The 16,578-nt window shown below is 38.9% G+C and overlaps 1 protein-coding gene across 3 annotated transcripts in view; it reads right to left on the reverse strand.

Annotated features, from left to right (window-relative positions):
* The window catches only part of PAAF1 (proteasomal ATPase associated factor 1), a 25,979-nt gene continuing 9,401 nt past the window's right edge, over positions 1-16,578 (reverse strand). For all 3 annotated transcript variants that reach the window (XM_006100458.3, XM_023764027.1, XM_023764028.1), the window contains 8 exons: positions 13,773-13,871; positions 12,769-12,919; positions 10,639-10,833; positions 8,457-8,548; positions 6,715-6,830; positions 4,917-4,999; positions 3,587-3,669; positions 1-1,585 (listed from right to left, as the gene is read on the reverse strand). In XM_006100458.3, coding sequence (XP_006100520.1) covers positions 1,508-1,585; positions 3,587-3,669; positions 4,917-4,999; positions 6,715-6,830; positions 8,457-8,548; positions 10,639-10,833; positions 12,769-12,919; positions 13,773-13,871 — 897 coding nt within the window. In that variant the 3' untranslated portion in view covers positions 1-1,507. The remainder of the gene's footprint in view (positions 1,586-3,586; positions 3,670-4,916; positions 5,000-6,714; positions 6,831-8,456; positions 8,549-10,638; positions 10,834-12,768; positions 12,920-13,772; positions 13,872-16,578) is intronic.

Raw genomic sequence — 16,578 nt, forward strand, 5'->3', positions numbered from 1 at the left:
TACTCAATGAATGACAATATTTTATTTTCACAATTTTGTTTAGGCATTAGCAACAGGTAGAAAAAAATGGCATTTAAAGTTAAGATAAACTGTTCAAGTTCCTGCTCTCTATGACCCCTGGCAAATCACTTCATCTCTCTGAGTCTCACTACTGGTATGTCACAAGGTAGCAAAAGACTACATGAGAACACGCCTTTAAGAACTCTGTAAACCAGACTGTTACCTGAGCCAGGAATTACCCTCTTCCCTTAAATAAATTCCAGAGCTCAGCCACATGGCTCAGCTCAAGTGTTGCAAGCTCCAAACTTTTTCTTTAATAATCTCTAAAATGTAAATGATATGGCTTTCATGTTCTGGAAATTGTTAAAAAGAATGAAGGTCTAAATGTAAAAGAACTAAGATACTAAGTGAAAATAAGCCACAGAACACAGAATGATTCCATTTTTATGTTTAGAGAAAAAAAGAAGTAACCATGTCACACTTTTGCTTAAAAACCCCTTCATGACTCCCCACTGCCAGCCAAGTGAAGTTCAAGCTCCCCATCTGGCATTCAAGCTCCTCCACTATTCGGGCCCTGCCAGCCTCTCCAACCTCATCTCCTACAGACCAGCCTGGCCATCCTATGAGCCCTGGGTTCTATCTCTGACTGAAGTGCCCTATACCATCTCTTTCTCTAGATCTCAAACTTCAGCATGCTTCAGAATCATGGAAGGCTTGTTAAAATAGATTGTAGGCCCTACCCATAGAATTTCTGATTTAGGTCTGAGGTGGGCTCAAGAATTTCTATTTCTAATTCCCTGGTGATACTAAGAAGCTGTTCTAGGGACCACTTTCACAGCCACTGCCTTTACAATGTTTTGATTCAACTTCATCACCTGTATATAGGCTGACAGACCATGTCGGTTTGCTGGGACTGAAAGCCACAGGTAGCCCAAAACCCCTCAGTACAAGGAAAACTGGGATGGTAGTCATCCTACCTGTACAAAAGTCTTGCCCAGCATGCTGCCTATGGGATCTTTACTGCTCATGTCAACAGTCCTCCTCTAAGACCAGGCCAACAGGAAGTGCCTGAGAAAGGAGTTCCATCAGCCTGACTTTCTGCTGGAATAAGAGCATTTAACGAAGTTTTCAAATTCTGACTCCTCCAAACATACTCTCTTTATTCCCTTCAGAGAACAGGCTTTGGTCCCCTGGTCCTGTAAACATTTAACACAACAGATGTGTGATCAAGCTGTGAGCAATCCATCACCTTCCCCGTGTTGCTGCGGTGAGTTTATAGAAGGAGAAGTCGGGCAAATGCAGTGAGCACATGTGAGCTTCTTACTCAGTTCACATTAGTCTTGTGTGGAACAGCAGTTCCACGTGGCCAATGTAGCTGACTCTGTGACTTCCGAAGGGTGCCCGTGACAACAAAGAGCACGGTCCTCGGGAAGGACTGATGATGTTTCTGCTCATTGTTGGTCATGGGCAATCGTTTTCATTAACTGGGACTCCTCCTTCACAGGAATCACAGGTCAGAGAGCTGATAGCGCCGCACGAGACCATCTCGACAGCATGTGTAGATCTGCTTCTCCCATGTGGCTACCTGGAATACAAGAGTTCACAGCTCACAGTAAGCCTGGAATTCTTCCATTTCAAACAGATAGAGCCTTGTCATTCACCCCCACTAGTACAAGGGAGTCTGAGAAGCTTTATTTACTCCAAAGACAAGAAAATAATGACATCTATATGTATTTTTAAAGTGGCTAGCCATCGTCAAGAGCACTATGACTAGAGACAGTAATTACCCAACTGGAGAGCAAACCCATTAGTGTTGTGCCTGTTAGAGAGTCTATACCTGGGAGGAGAAAGATGGTCCATAATGGCCCTGGGTACCCCTGAGCCTTACAGAATTATACACAAGGAAGTTCTCAATATGTGTCTTTTTTTCTGAGGAGAATTTCATAGACTTCTCAAAAAAGTCTGAGACTCAAAGAAGGTTAAGAGCCACTAAATCAGTGAAAATAGCATTAATTCAGAAGTTAGCTGAGTCTCAGGTTTGCTTATGCAGCTGCACAACCATGGGCAACTTTCTCAACTCCTCTGGGCCCCAATTTCCTTATTTGTAAACTGAAAATGATATATTAATTCACAACATAGAACACAATGCAGAAACTTTTAGAAGTAAAGTGGATCTATATGCATTTATCTGGAAAGAGCTCCAAGATGATAAGTAAAAAAAAAACACAAGTGCCCTGGCCGGTTTGGCTCAGTGGATACAGTGTTGGCCTGCGGACTGAAGGGTCCTGGTTCAATTATGGTCAAGGGCACATGCCCAGTGTGGGACGTGCAGGAGGCAGCCAACCAATGATTCTCTATCATCATTATATTTCTCTCTCTCTCTCTCTCCCTTCCTCTCTGAAGTCAATAAAAATATATTTTAAAAATAAAATAAAAATAAACAAAAAGTCATAAGGCAATACATATAAGATGATCCCAGTTATGTACAAACTAAGATAAACCTGTATTATTTATATAAATACATAAGCACAAAAAACAGTCTTGAAAGATATGTGCCAAACTGTCAATGCCAGTAACTTCTGGAAAGAAGAGCTGAACTAGCTCAACCAGTGTGGCTCAGTGGTTGAGTGTCAACCTATGAACCAGATCGTCAGGGTTTGATTCCCAGTCAGGGCACATGCCAGGTTGCCAGCTGGATCCCCAGTTTGGGGCATGCAGTAGGCAGCTGATCAATGATTTTCTCTTATCATTGATGTTTCTCTATCTCTCTCTCCCTCTTCTCTCCTCTCTCTGAAATCAATAAAAACATATTTTTTAAAAAACAAGAACTAAACTAAAAAAGTCTTAGAGGAGACTTTTTTTCTAGCCATGTATTAATTACATAATTTTTAAAAATTATATGAAAATATAGGAATAATAATACCTATACTTCAAGGAATGAAAACACTTAATCAATGAGATAATACACGTAAAACATCCTGCACAATGACTGGTCAATCAATATTATTTCCCCTTTTATTTTTCTCTTTCCATTCTAATCAAATCAAACAATCAGTCTTGAACTTTAAATAGTAATATCTAATACTTATAGAGTATTTTAAAATATATATTATTTTTATTGATTTCTGAGAAGACGGGAGAGGGAGCGAGAGAAACATCAGTGATGAGAAAGAATCATTGATTGGCTGACTGCTGCACACCTGCTACTGGGGTCAATCCTGCAACCCAGGCATGTGCCCTGACTGGGAATCGAACTGTTACCTCTTGGTTCATAGGCCGATGCTCAACCACTGAGCCACTGGGCTATACAGTATTTAAATTTATAAGGAGCTTTCATATGCATTATTCCAGTATTATCCTCATTTTACAGATGAACTGACAGACGGGGGAGGTGAAGTGATTTTTCAAGTTTCTAGATCTAGTAAGTGATGAAGTAATTTCTGACTCAAAATTCTGATTTCTTTCTATCCCATCCCTAAGTATTTCATCACCCGTAAAAATCACAAAGTAACTGGATTCAGTCCCCTCCAAAGCTCTAGATCCCAGGTGAGAACCATCAAGTCTTGGTCTCCAGTCAGGCCTGTACCTTGTACACAGGGTCACAGTCAGCACCAGTGAGCTCAATAACATAGTCTAAGTCTTGCTGGACAATGAAACAGCTTCCATCACCTAAAAGGCAGAGAGAAAATTCAGAAAACTGAAGAAAAATCTGCATACAAAGGAGTTTTTAAAAACCTCAATATTTTAATTTATTTCTGTACGTCACTAACCTAAGGAAGATTGTCCTAAGACCTAGAAAGGCAAACAGGTCTCATTATGTAGACCAACTGTGAGGACCTACAGTGGCTGCCTAGAATGTGAGGCTACAGAGAATTTGAAGGGCAAGTGCCTTCGGCGGGAGGAAGGTTTGTCTTTGATGAGCAATACCTGCCAAGGGCACAGAGCAAACAACTACAGATTTAGGTATCTGTATGCAAACTTATCCTAAGCAATAACTTTTAACAGAAAAGTTGTCTACATAAATGTTTTTCTAAAAAAAAAAAAAATCTATGCCCCACAAATTCTTCTTCAATCTATAATCTTGACCATATATATTAGGCAAAGGAAAAGAGTTATACCAAGTAAATAAACGTGTATCTAATTTTTAAGCTTTTCCTCCGAAGAGCATAGATAAATGAAACTTGGGGTTTTAAACTGATGATTAAGGTGATTTATTGGTCTTAACTTGATATAAAAATAGTAGTAGATGCTCATTAAAAAAACTTTTAAAATAAAGAAACAGAGAAGTAAAAAAGTCACCTATAATCTATCAAAGATAATTACTGTTAACTTTTTGTGTAAATTTTTATTTTACATGTTTGAGAGTATACTGCATAAAATAATATCTTTTACATAAAGTTTTTTTCTGTATTAAGACTTTGTATAGAAACCTGGAAAATAATCAAAAGATAATATTTAAACTTTTCAAACTTTTTAGAAATCTGAAAAACTGCTTTCCAAAATTATGTTAACAAATTTAGGTTAATTATTCTGTTCATCAATCTATATACTCCAACCAGCAACATACAGGAGGACCTTATTTTTCCTTCAATCTCCTTTATTGAATCCTCAATGTTTTACAATAAAGGACAATACATTTACTCTACCAATGTTTACTGAGCACCAACTACATAGTGGGCACTAAGTTAAATGCTGGAGATAATACAATGAATAGCATAGTCACTACTGTCAAGGAGCTTGGACTGGAGGGGGACATAGACAATTACAATGTAGGGTGAGAAACACTATGTGATAAGCACAATAGGCCAAACAATTGTGGAGGACCATGCCTCCAGCACAGCCACAGACCAGACCCTTAAACCTCTGTGTGACTGAATTGCATGGAACCATCTCTCCTCATTGGCCCTTGGACCCACCTTGGCTAGCAATGAATCCGTCTCTGAATCTCAGCAGGGATAGAACTGGTGCTCCTGATCTGTGGATGACTTGTACTGGAGCCCTAGGATTCACAGTAAAAGGGGCAATTAGTTTTTTTCTTCAAAAGCAATGCCTGATTATATAGTACTAACCACATAATAGCAAAAAGGACATAAATAGAGATTAAATATTCAGATGGCTTCTTTCCTGCAAGATAATTAAATGGTAGATCAAGACAACCCATTCTAAAATACTGTGGAGTGAATCTAAATCTGTCTCTAAACATGTCATTGAACTGAATAGGCCTGGTCACCACCACTATCTCTGGTTTTTGGGGAAGGCTTACAGTGTTAACAATATGTAAATCTTTTTGCTTCTAGATAAATAAGACAGTTATGAAATGTTAAAATTTTCAGGAATCTATATAAAACAAAACAGAAAGGTGAGTGACAATATATATATATATTGATTTGATTTTATTTTAAATAGGTTTTTATTGATTTCAGAGGAGAGAAAGGGAGAGCGAGAGATAGAAACATCAATAATGAGAATCATTAATTGGTTGCCTCCTGCACGCCCCCTACTGGGGATCAAGCCTGCAACCTGGGCATGTGCCCTGATTGGGAATCGAACCATGACCTCTTGGTTCATAAGTTGACACTCAACCACTGAGCCATACAGCTGGGCAAGAGTAATTTTATAATAGTGATCAGAGTCCCTATCTCCAGGGAGGCAAAAACAAGTACAAAAATAAAGAGTAACTTAACGTATGGAAGAAAAGGTATAAGCTGGTCACTCTTTAGCTGGAATTTCTTCACTGCTCTTGGAATAAAGTTCAAACTCCTTAGGCTGGTATGCAAGTCTTTTCTAGGCAAATTCACACTTTCCTGTCTGTTGCCCTGTCTGCAGAGTACATATCTGTCATATCAAACTATTCAGAGATCCCTGAAAGTGCCATACTTTCACATGCCTTCATGCTTCTCTATATGCTAGTCTACCCTTTCTTCTTTACTTGGTAACTCCTTACTGGACAAGATGCAATTAAAGCCTCATCTCCTTGGGAAGCAATCTCACCTTCTTCCCTCTCCCTGGTGCTTCCTCATATCACTGTCAGACTGCTGACCACACTGCATCATGACAGTCTTTTACTTGTTGGGTGTTACTACTAGACTCCAAATGCCTCAAAGTCAGAATCTATATATTGTCTGGTTTTCAGTGCCCTGCACAAGGCCTGGTGCCCACAGAAGCTATTCAATAAATATCAGTTGAACAAAGGAAGGAAATAGAGAGAGGAAGAAGTTGTAGACATGTTAAATCCTGGTACAGAGAGGTTTTCTCTGGATAGCTTTAGGATCAGAATAAGGCCTGTTTGAGATAGGTTATGATAAAAGCTAAATAAAGAACCAGAGTTGGCTTATTTCAAACTGAAAAATGATCAATTTTAGGCTAACACAGATCTAATACATAAAGAAAATTACTGAGCTCCTTAAAATTAAGTTTTACACAATAATTTTAAAGTGAAATATTAGTTCATTATTTAACCTTCATTTCCAAAGCAATCACCACAATAGGACATTCATGACAGTATGAATCAAACCACCTTTTAATGATTCCAAGAATGATAAGGACTCTAGTAATAAGAAGAACAATCAGACAATTCACACCAGAAAACCTTTATAAATGGAAAAATATACCCTTGATTCAATAATAGCCTATATGCTATGCTAAACCAATGTTAAAGCCAAAAAATTTCCACTCTGTAGAAGGTCTACATCATGCAAAGGAATGGTGACTCACCTTGGACTCCTCACATCCAGCTGATAAATGTTTCCATCCTGTGTCCCAGCCAACAGCAAGAAGCCAGAGAGAAAAGTACAGCAGTTGAAGGCATCTGAGCCAATAAAGAGGAATACCTGGGAAAAGTAGGAGACAAAAATGCTGTTAAAGCTTAATTTGTTTCCAGGAATAAACAGGCACCAAAAAAATAAAAATTTTACTATTTTTAGAGATATTTTCTTTCTTCCCCCTTTAAACATTCTTTTTTTTTTTAATTTTCCCCTTTATTCATTTATTTTTATTTTTTAATCCTCACCCAAGGATATTTTTCCATTAATTTTTAGAGAGAGTGGAAGAGAGAGGGAAAGACAGAGAGAACTATGGATGTGAGTGAAGCACATCGATTGGTTGCCTTCTGCATGGGCTTGGGCCCAGGTCAGGGAAGAGTCTGCAACCGATGTACATGCCTTTGACTGGAATCGAAACCGGGACCCTTCGGTCCACAGGCTGACACTCTATCCACTGAGCCAAACTGGCCAGGGCCCTTTAAGCATTCTTGGTCTAAACCATGCCCTCACCAACAACTGAGAAAGAAGCACTTCCAGGATTTCAGGAACCTGAGGTTGGCTGAGGACTTCAGCAGTTTATATAATACCACAGTCTGAGGCAGCAATTTTCAAACTACTACCCCTCAACACATTGACTCACAGAATCCTCAACACCAAAAATCCTTCTTTTCCCTCTTTTCATTACAACCTTTGAGAAACACTTGCAATGCACACATTTAAGATTTGCTACATGTCACTTATAACCATCTTTTGAAGGGAGATAATTTGTAGGAAAAAACCCAACCTTAAATAAAATGGCAATTTAAAGACTCACAATTCTCCCTATGTACTGGAGAAAAGAAATTATCAGATTTTTATTATTCCTTACTGTTAGCTGATATTGATAATTTCTCCCTTGAATGTTCTAAAAAGGAAAGACACAAAGCAAAACAAAACAAAAATCCTTGATTTCCCTTTGGAAGTAAAAGCCAGCATGGAAATTCAGAGTGCAAAGGCAGTATGATGACAAATAGAGATGTTTCTGGAACAACTTTGAAAATGGAAACATCACCAATAAAATGAACTAATGAGATAAAATGAAAATACACAGCTTATGGCCAAACCAAATCATTAAAATTATCTGGTGATGGAGTTAAAATTTGAAAAACCTAATCCCAGGGAACTCAGAGTTTAATTAAGAACAGTATGCTCAGCAAAACTTCAGAGTTAAATTCAAGTAATTCTTCTATAAAAGATATTCCGATCATTATCTGATCTAGAGCCCTGAGTGTGTGAGTTCTTTACTCAGAATTTCTTCATGTGACCTCAGAGGTGGAAAGGAATCTATACAATCATTTTATGTACAGCACATGAAGGTCCAGAGGGAAAGTGACTTGCGGTAGAGCATTTAATCCTCATCACATAACTCTATGAGGTAAGTCCTCCCAGGCCCAGTTTAATGATGAGGAGACTGAGGGTCAGACAGGTTAAGTAACCTGTGCGATGTCATAGCCATAAGTGGAAGAGCTGGAATTTAAATGTTGCTCTATTCTAAATCCCATGCTATTAATCACTACAAGGGACTGCCTCTCACTCATGCAGCTTCCTCAAAAGGTGAACACAGTGTGATTGTACAAATGTTTCTAAAACAGCCTTCCAAGAATCAGAGTGACCCAGCTTGCCCCAGAGTTCAAAGAACTTAGAGGAACCACTTGCCGGCTGCCTGCTCTGTAGTCCCAAGCACTGAAGCTTCTTATCTTCCCGGGCCAACAGCAGCATTTTCGATTCTGTTCCAACCTCCCGTTCACCTGCATGACAGATGAGCTATGTCAATAACTGGTTGATCAGCTGGCAGTACCCAGAAAGCAAGACACTGATGGCTGTTTACTGAATTACTGTTAGTGATTCACTCATTAATTTTTAAAAATATATTTTTATTAAATTTTAAAGTGAAAAAGGGAGGGAGGGGGAGCGAGGGAGGGAGGGAGAGAGAGAAACATTGATTGTTTGCTGCATGTGTGCCCCCTATCGGAGATGGAGCCTACAACCCAGGCATGTACCCTGATCGGGACTCAAACTGGCAACCTCTTGGTGCACTGGACGATGCCCAACCAACTGAGCCACACTGGGGTCAGACAGTGTAAGGGTTTGTGATAAACCATGGTAAAGGGTTAAGATTTTAATATATGTGTAAAAGGAGGCCACTGGAGAAGAGTAGGGACAAAGAACAGTGGCATGACTTGATTTATGTTTTTTAAATGACCACAATGGTTGCTCTGAGGAGAATGGATTCTAGGAGAATAGTAAAGGGTGTCCCAAAATTCACGTAAGAAGTAATTTTGATAGAAAACACAGGTTTTAATTAAAAATTGTAAATTTTTTATTGATTTATAAAGTATACAGTATAGGGTTATGTATGAAATAGCATATCGGGTAAATGGCCTCCACGGCTTTGCTGGCACATACGCACTCTTTTGTTGAAATTTTCCATGACTATTTTGCATAAATGTGGCTGAATTTCGACGAGGCTCATTTTCATCTTGATGGCTTGGTTAATCGACAAAATTGTCGCATTTGGGGTTCAGAAAATCCATGAGTGATTGCTGAGAAACAAATGCATCCACAACGTGTCACTATTTGGTGCGGATTTTGGGCTGGAGGCATCATCGGACCATTCTTCTTTGAAAATGCGGCTGCTCAGGCAATAACAAAAGAGTGCGTATGTGCCAGCAAAGCCGTGGAGGCCATTTACCTGATATGCTATTCTATACATAACCCTATACTGTATACTTTATGAATCAATTAAAAAAATTTTAATTTTTAAATTATAAACCTGTGTTTTCTATCAAAATTACTTCTTGCGTGAATTTTGGGACACCCTTTACAAGCAATAGATGATGATAGATTGCACCAGGATACTGGTAGGAGGGAGAATGGGAGGGAGAGAGCAAGGTGGAAAAATTAGAAACACTTTGAAGGTAGAAAAGACTCTGCTGATGTAGGACATGAGGAAAGGCAGGGTGGACTATGAATGAATCCCAGGCTTTGGGCCTGAGCAATGGCAAGATGGGGAAAAACAGATTGGGGGATGGCGGTAGGAATAAAACACTCCGTGTCAGACAAGGTAAGTTTGAGCTATTAGACATCTAAACAGAGTCTAAAACACAGGTGAGAGGCCTATATTTTAGATATACTTTTGGAAATCACCAGCTTAAATACAATACTTAAAGCCATTGATCACCCAGGGAGAAACTGTAGTTAGAGTTGAGGGCCCTCCAATACTTAAAGGCAGAATAAAGGAGATTTATAAAAGTAGACTAAGAATTAGCAGCCAGTGAGATAGGAAGAAAAGCAGTATAGTGGTATCACAGAAGCCAAGACAGAATAGTTTCCTGAGAAGAGGGGCTGAAATTGAACTCTGTAGAAAATTCAGAAAGAAAAGCACAGAGAAGTAACACTGGATTAGGCAATGTGGAGTCCCTGGTGACCCTGCCCTAGCTCCCATCCTCCCAATTCTTGTCTGTCCACCTGGAATCCATCCTTCAAGATTCAAGTCAACTCCTTTTGTGACACCTTTCACATCAACACTAACCCAATACAGTGTCTTCTTCCAAGAATCACTAAGTTATTTCAGCCAAAAATTTATTATTCTGTTTTATAGGCATTCATCTAATCTGATATTAAATTGTAATTACTCAAATGCAATAACTATGACACATAGTTCTTTTGTAGATTTTAAGGGAACAGAAACAGAGTAGGTTTGCAATAATATTAATCTTATGGTGAAACAGAAATACCAGCTACAGAGCAGAAAAGGACAAGGAAGAAAAGGAGAAACTAAGGCAAATACTGACGGGCCTAAGGAAACAAAATAGCTCATAGATCATTATCAACTTACTGGGCATCTGCTCAGGGCAGCCGAGGTTGATGGAGTTGTCAGCAGCACCCACAGCCACTCCATTGATGGAAGAACCACAGTCTGCAATGACTCCCAGGCAGGCTGAGCGCCCACAATCCCAAAGTCGTGCTGTTCCATCTCGAGAACCAGATACCACATTCCTCCCCCGATCAACAATGGCTGTATCTAGGATACCTGGCAAGAGGAAAAAATGATCCTGAGGTAGAGTAAATAGTAAAGGAACTTCAAGGGCAGAGAAGACAGATCTGCATAAATGACTCCACTCCTTCACAAACATACTGGATAGATATTACATGCTGGGCACGGTCAAGTGCTAGAAAAAAACAAATAAATAGAACAGAGTCCCTGCTTCCCAACGGTTCAAAGACTGGCTGTGAGAGACAGACATGGAAAAAGCTTTGGATTTAATTTTTAGTGAGGTGTCCTAGAGCAGTGGTTTTCAAGGTTTTATTTTGGCTTTAAAACCTGTTTTTTAAACAAAAATTAAGTACAGCCCTAACTGGTTTAGCTCAGTGGATAGAGCGTCGGCCTGCGGTCTAAAGGGTTCCAGGTTCGATTCCAGTCAAGGGCATGTACCTTGGTTGTGGGCACATCCCCAGTAGGGGGTGTGCAGGAGGCAGTTGATCGATGTTTCTCTCTCATTGATGTTTCTAACTCTCTATCCCTCTCCCTTCCTCTCTGTAAAAAATCAATAAAATATATATTTTTTTAAAAATTAAAAAAAAAATTAAGTACAAATCTTAGAGAGTTCCATTTGAAAAATCACTTTTTAAAAAAGATCCTGGTGGTTCCATTGAGAACTCATTGAAAGGGTTAGTCTCCCCATCTTAAAAGGAAGGATATGACTTCTGGTCCAGCCAAGATGGAGTAACCCCATTCCTCCCAGGTTCTTCCTCTCACAACTACAAGAACCTGGACATAACACACAAGCCTAGGAAGACTGAAGGATGGAAAGAAGAAGGCAGACCATCTAGGGACCTCAGGACTTGAGCAATGAGTTCCCTGGACTTCCTTAATGCTTCCCACCTCGCTGGACAGGACTCTGCAGAAGTCTGCAACATGCAACTGGTTCAAAAACCAGACACAGGACCATCTTTCCTTCCCTCCGGCAGCCGCAGCAATGAAGGTTTTAGTGGGTACAACATCTACCCTGGACATGGGAGGTGCTATGCCAGGACCGACAGGAAGGGTTTCCAGTTTCTTAATGCAAAATGGGAGTTGGCATTGCTTTCCAAGAGGAATCCTTGACAGATAAACTGGACTGTCCTCTACTAAAGAAAGTACAAAAAGGGACAGGCGGAAGAAATTCAAAAAAAAAGAACCCGCCGTGCAGTCAAAGTCCAGAGGGCCATCACTGGAGCATTTCTGCTGATATAATGGCCAAGAGGAGCCAGAAACCTGAAGTTAGGAAAATTCAATGAGAACAAGCTATCAGGGCTGCCAAGGAAGCAAAAAAAGGCTAAACAAGCATCTAAAAAGACAGCACTGGCTGCTGACAAGGCTCCCACAAAGGCAGCACCTGAGCAGAGGATGGTGAAGCCTGTGAAGGTTTCTCTCCCCGTGTTGGTGGAAAATGCTAAGTTGGCAGATGAGATTTTTAAATAAAGACCTGACTATAACTAATAATAATAATAATAATAAGTTGGTTCCATGGTGTAATGGTTAGCACTCTGGACTCTGAATAATAATAATAATAATAATAATAATAAAATAAATAAATAAAAATAAAAAACCAGGCAGTTTTAAAAAAACAAATTTCAAAAAAAAAAAAGTCTGTTGCCCCTCACAAAAGACTGGGAAAGGGGTGGCCTTCAGAACAGAAAATCTTTTGGCCATATCCACCCCACTCAAACAGCAAGAGGACAACTGCTACCTCCCCCTCACCCACGCTTCAGTGGGGCTGAATAGGGAACGACAGCACTCCACCCAAGGAAGCGGAAGGCAGCACTCCAATTTCCCCAGGGACACTGACCAGGCCAAGCTAGGTACTGTCAGCAGGGTTCAGAGGTGAACTGAATCTCTACCCTCACCTGACACAGCAACAGGTGGAAAGAGATAGAATGAGATCGTGACAAATAGCACTCCACTTTCTCCAATCACCCTTCATACCTCCTTTGTGACCTTTGAAGGTTGCCACACAGCTAGCATCTTCAGCTGACCAGATCTTCAGCTGGGCATCCATTCCCCCACTCAGAACCACAAGGCCTGATGGGAAAAACCTGCAACAATTCACATCAAACACATGTCCTTCCAATACTCTCTGGAAAAACAAAAGAAAATTCCAGGCTAGTTCTCTTGTCCATCCCTTGATGTTCTCTTACCTCCCATATCCTAGGTCCCTTAAATGAAATATGTACATGCTATACTCGCATGGTGGTTTTAAAACAAAGGAGGTCTAAATAATCTCTTTAGCTCATTTGTCTTCCAGGTAGTGTTCTAAGAGCTAGGCTCTTTTTCTGGCTTGGGCTACAGATGTGGATTTGAACTCCATGGCTCTCACAGCCACCCTAAGTCTAGCTCTACATATAAGAAGTTGAGGAGGGCCCTAACCAGTTTGGCTCAGTGGATAGAGCATCAGCCTGGGCACTAAAGGGTCCCAGGTTTGATTGCGGCCAAGGGCACAAGCCTGGGTTGCAGACTCAATCCCCCCACATTAGGGGACGTGCAGGAGGCAGCCAATCAATGATCCTCTCTCATCATTGATGTTTCTCTCTCTCTCTCTCTCTCTCTCTCTCTCTCTCTCTCTCTCTCTCTCAATAAAAAAAAGAAAAGAAAAAGAAGCAGCAGCTGAGGAGATTGGGGGGCTATGGCATTAATTAATGTAACAGCCTAGTTACTCTACCTTAGAAACCATCACTGAAGGCAGTTCATACCAAGGGACCACACACTTAGACATTCACTGGCCTGGCTCCTCCACTGTCCCAGCCCCAATTTGTTCTGGCAAATCACCTAGCGTGAGGATGGTTTTCAATTTAAAAAGGGAACAAAGATCCACTGAAGTGTAGTGGTACTATATTTATAGATAGAGACATTCTTCTTCCCATGACCCAGTCTAAAGTTTCTAAGACCACCCTTCATGTACAAGACCCTGAAAGTGTATCCAAAGCCTTTACTCTGAGTTCTCCATTGGAAGCCTGCCAGATTTTCATGCTCCCATCAGCACTAGAAGACACACCAAGGCCTCCTCCACTGGAAATGTCCAGGCATGTTATCTGTTCAAAAGACAAAACAACCAGTGTTACTAATAATAAAATGCTCCTCTTCTCTTGAAGTATGTTATAAATATCCCGTTTCACACTCCTCCAAGACTTATCCCAGCAACTGAGACATATTCCCAGCAACAATGATTCCCATATGACCTAAATTATTAAGGAAAAAGTAGGGACTTTTGCAGTAATTATCCAACCTTCCATTTTACTTTGCTCTTTGACAGTTAAGCCATAATGAATAGGGTTAGCAAGAACTAAAGGGATATGTCAACTCTAATATTTTCTAAGACTTTTTCTTCTTCATATTGGTTTCTCAGAATAAAAGAATTGTTAACTTAATTGTGGAACATTTAATTTTAGAAATTATGACAACTAACATTTATATCACATTTTATCATTTATAAAACACTTTCAAATACATTACATAGAGCCAGGATAGAAACCTAGGTCAGAGTCTAAACCAGCCGTGGGCAAACTACGGCCCGCAGGCCGGATCCGGCCGTTTGAAATGAATAAAACTAAAAAAAAAAAAGACCGTATCCTTTTATGTAATGATGTTTACTTTGAATTTATATTAGTTCACACAAACACTCCATCCATGCTTTTGTTCCGGCCCTCCGGTCCAGTTTAAGAACCATTGTGGCCCTCGAGTCAAAAAGTTTGCCCACCCCTTGTCTAAACCTAAAGATCTATTTCTTAGTCAAAACAAAAGAACAGACAGGTCAATGGGACAATGCTAAATACTGGATAAAGATGACAATTCAAGCCAGTGAGATAAAGGATGAATTACTTTATAGTGCTGTGACATGCTAATCATTTCAAAAAGAATTAAGTTAGATCTCTACTTCAAACCAAATAACAAAATAAAGTTTAAAATGTAAAAAATAAAACATAAAAATTCAAAGAAAACACTATATTTACATTTTTAATTAACAAACACTTATATTATGCTCACTATGCTCCAGACACAATTCTAACTGCTTCAATCCTCATAAAAACCCTAAAGATAAATATTATTTTTTTTCATTTTTCTTTTCTTTTTTTTTTTTCTTATTGGGTGGGTAGGAAGAGATCAACCAAAGAATTTGTATGCATATATGTATAATCCATGGACACAGACAACAGGGTGGTAAAGGCCTGGGGAGGGGGAAGGGGTGAGCTATAAGGGGTCGATGGGAGAAAAAAGGGGACATATGTAATACTTTCAACAACGAAGTTTTATTTATTTATTTATTTTTTATTTGATAAATATTATTTTTACCCCCATATTATAGCCGCTTGTGGCACATGGAGTTAAGTATGTGGCCTAAGGTTAGACAGTTAGTAAGTGGCAGAATCTTGGGAGTCAAATCAATGAGTCTGTCCCTAGAGTCAATGTTCTCATCCATCATATTATGCAACTAAAGTAACTTTATATATATAATCATGTACTACCCTAAGCAAGACTCCAAAGGCAGTTACCATAAAGGAATAAATTGATAGGTTCTATTTTCTAGAAATATTAAATATCTCTATGTCAAAAGACAACAATAAACAATAAGCTAGAAAAATGATCTGCAAAATATATAGCAAAGAATCAATACCCTTAATATAAGAGCGTTTACCAATAAAGAAAGAAATTCACACTTAAAGAAATGGGCAAATGATATGAAGAGTGACCAATAAATATATGAAAAAGTGGTCAATCCATGATTAATCAAAGGAATGAAAATTAAAATAACAATGAAATACCATCTCTCAAATAGGTAAAACTTAAAAATTTGAATACACAATATTATGTTAAGTCAGACTGATATAAAAGCAATACAGTAAGAGCCTTTTTAGTCAATGGATAGAGCCCAGTGATAGGTCAGTTAATAAAAAATCTCAGTTAAAGTAGGGAAAATAATGAAAATCGATGCATAAATACCTACATTTTGCCGAAACCGGTTTGGCTCAGTGGATAGAAAATTCACTAATCTTTGAAAGGTCCCAGGTTCGATTCCGGTCAAGGGCATGTACCTTGGTTGTGGGCACATCCCCAGTGGGAGATGTGCAGGAGGCGGCTGATTAATGTTTCTCTCTCATTGATGTTTCTGACTCTCTATCTCTCTCCCTTCCTCTCTGTAAAAAATCAATGGAATATATTTAAAAAAAAAAACCTACATTTTATTTGAACTCAAATATATAAATGTACATTAAAATTCACTAATCTTTTCATTAGTCCATTGATTACAAGGAAGCTTCACCTTGACTTTCTTTTATTTTTTATTTATTTACTTTTAAGTTTATTTTTTATTGACAGTATTAAACTTGACTTTCTTTTAATAAACTATAATCCAAGGCATAATTTAGTTTCCAGTTTCTCTGAAGTAAGGTAAATCTTTGTTCACTCTTACAAAGCAATCTATGAACAAAAATTCAACTAGTGTTTAAAAAAAATCTTTTCCCTAACATTTTGCATTTACCTTGCTCACACATACTATAATAGCAGTTAAAAACAAAACAAATAAAACGCTTCTTTACCAAGTCTTTACAAAGCAATCAATTTAGTTTTCAGACATAACCATTCTCTGCCTTTTCACACTCATATGTCATCAGTTTAACATATTTAATTAACATAATTTCAAAAACAATATAACTGGCAGTGAAACTGACCTTTGGTAAACACTCAACTTACTCTGTAGTGTCAGAGTAGGCAGACCTCAAAGAGCTTATAAACTAAGAATAT

The sequence above is a fragment of the Myotis lucifugus genome, unplaced genomic scaffold, assembly GCF_000147115.1.
Source record: "Myotis lucifugus unplaced genomic scaffold, Myoluc2.0 scaffold_313, whole genome shotgun sequence".
Taxonomy (NCBI): domain Eukaryota; kingdom Metazoa; phylum Chordata; class Mammalia; order Chiroptera; family Vespertilionidae; genus Myotis; species Myotis lucifugus.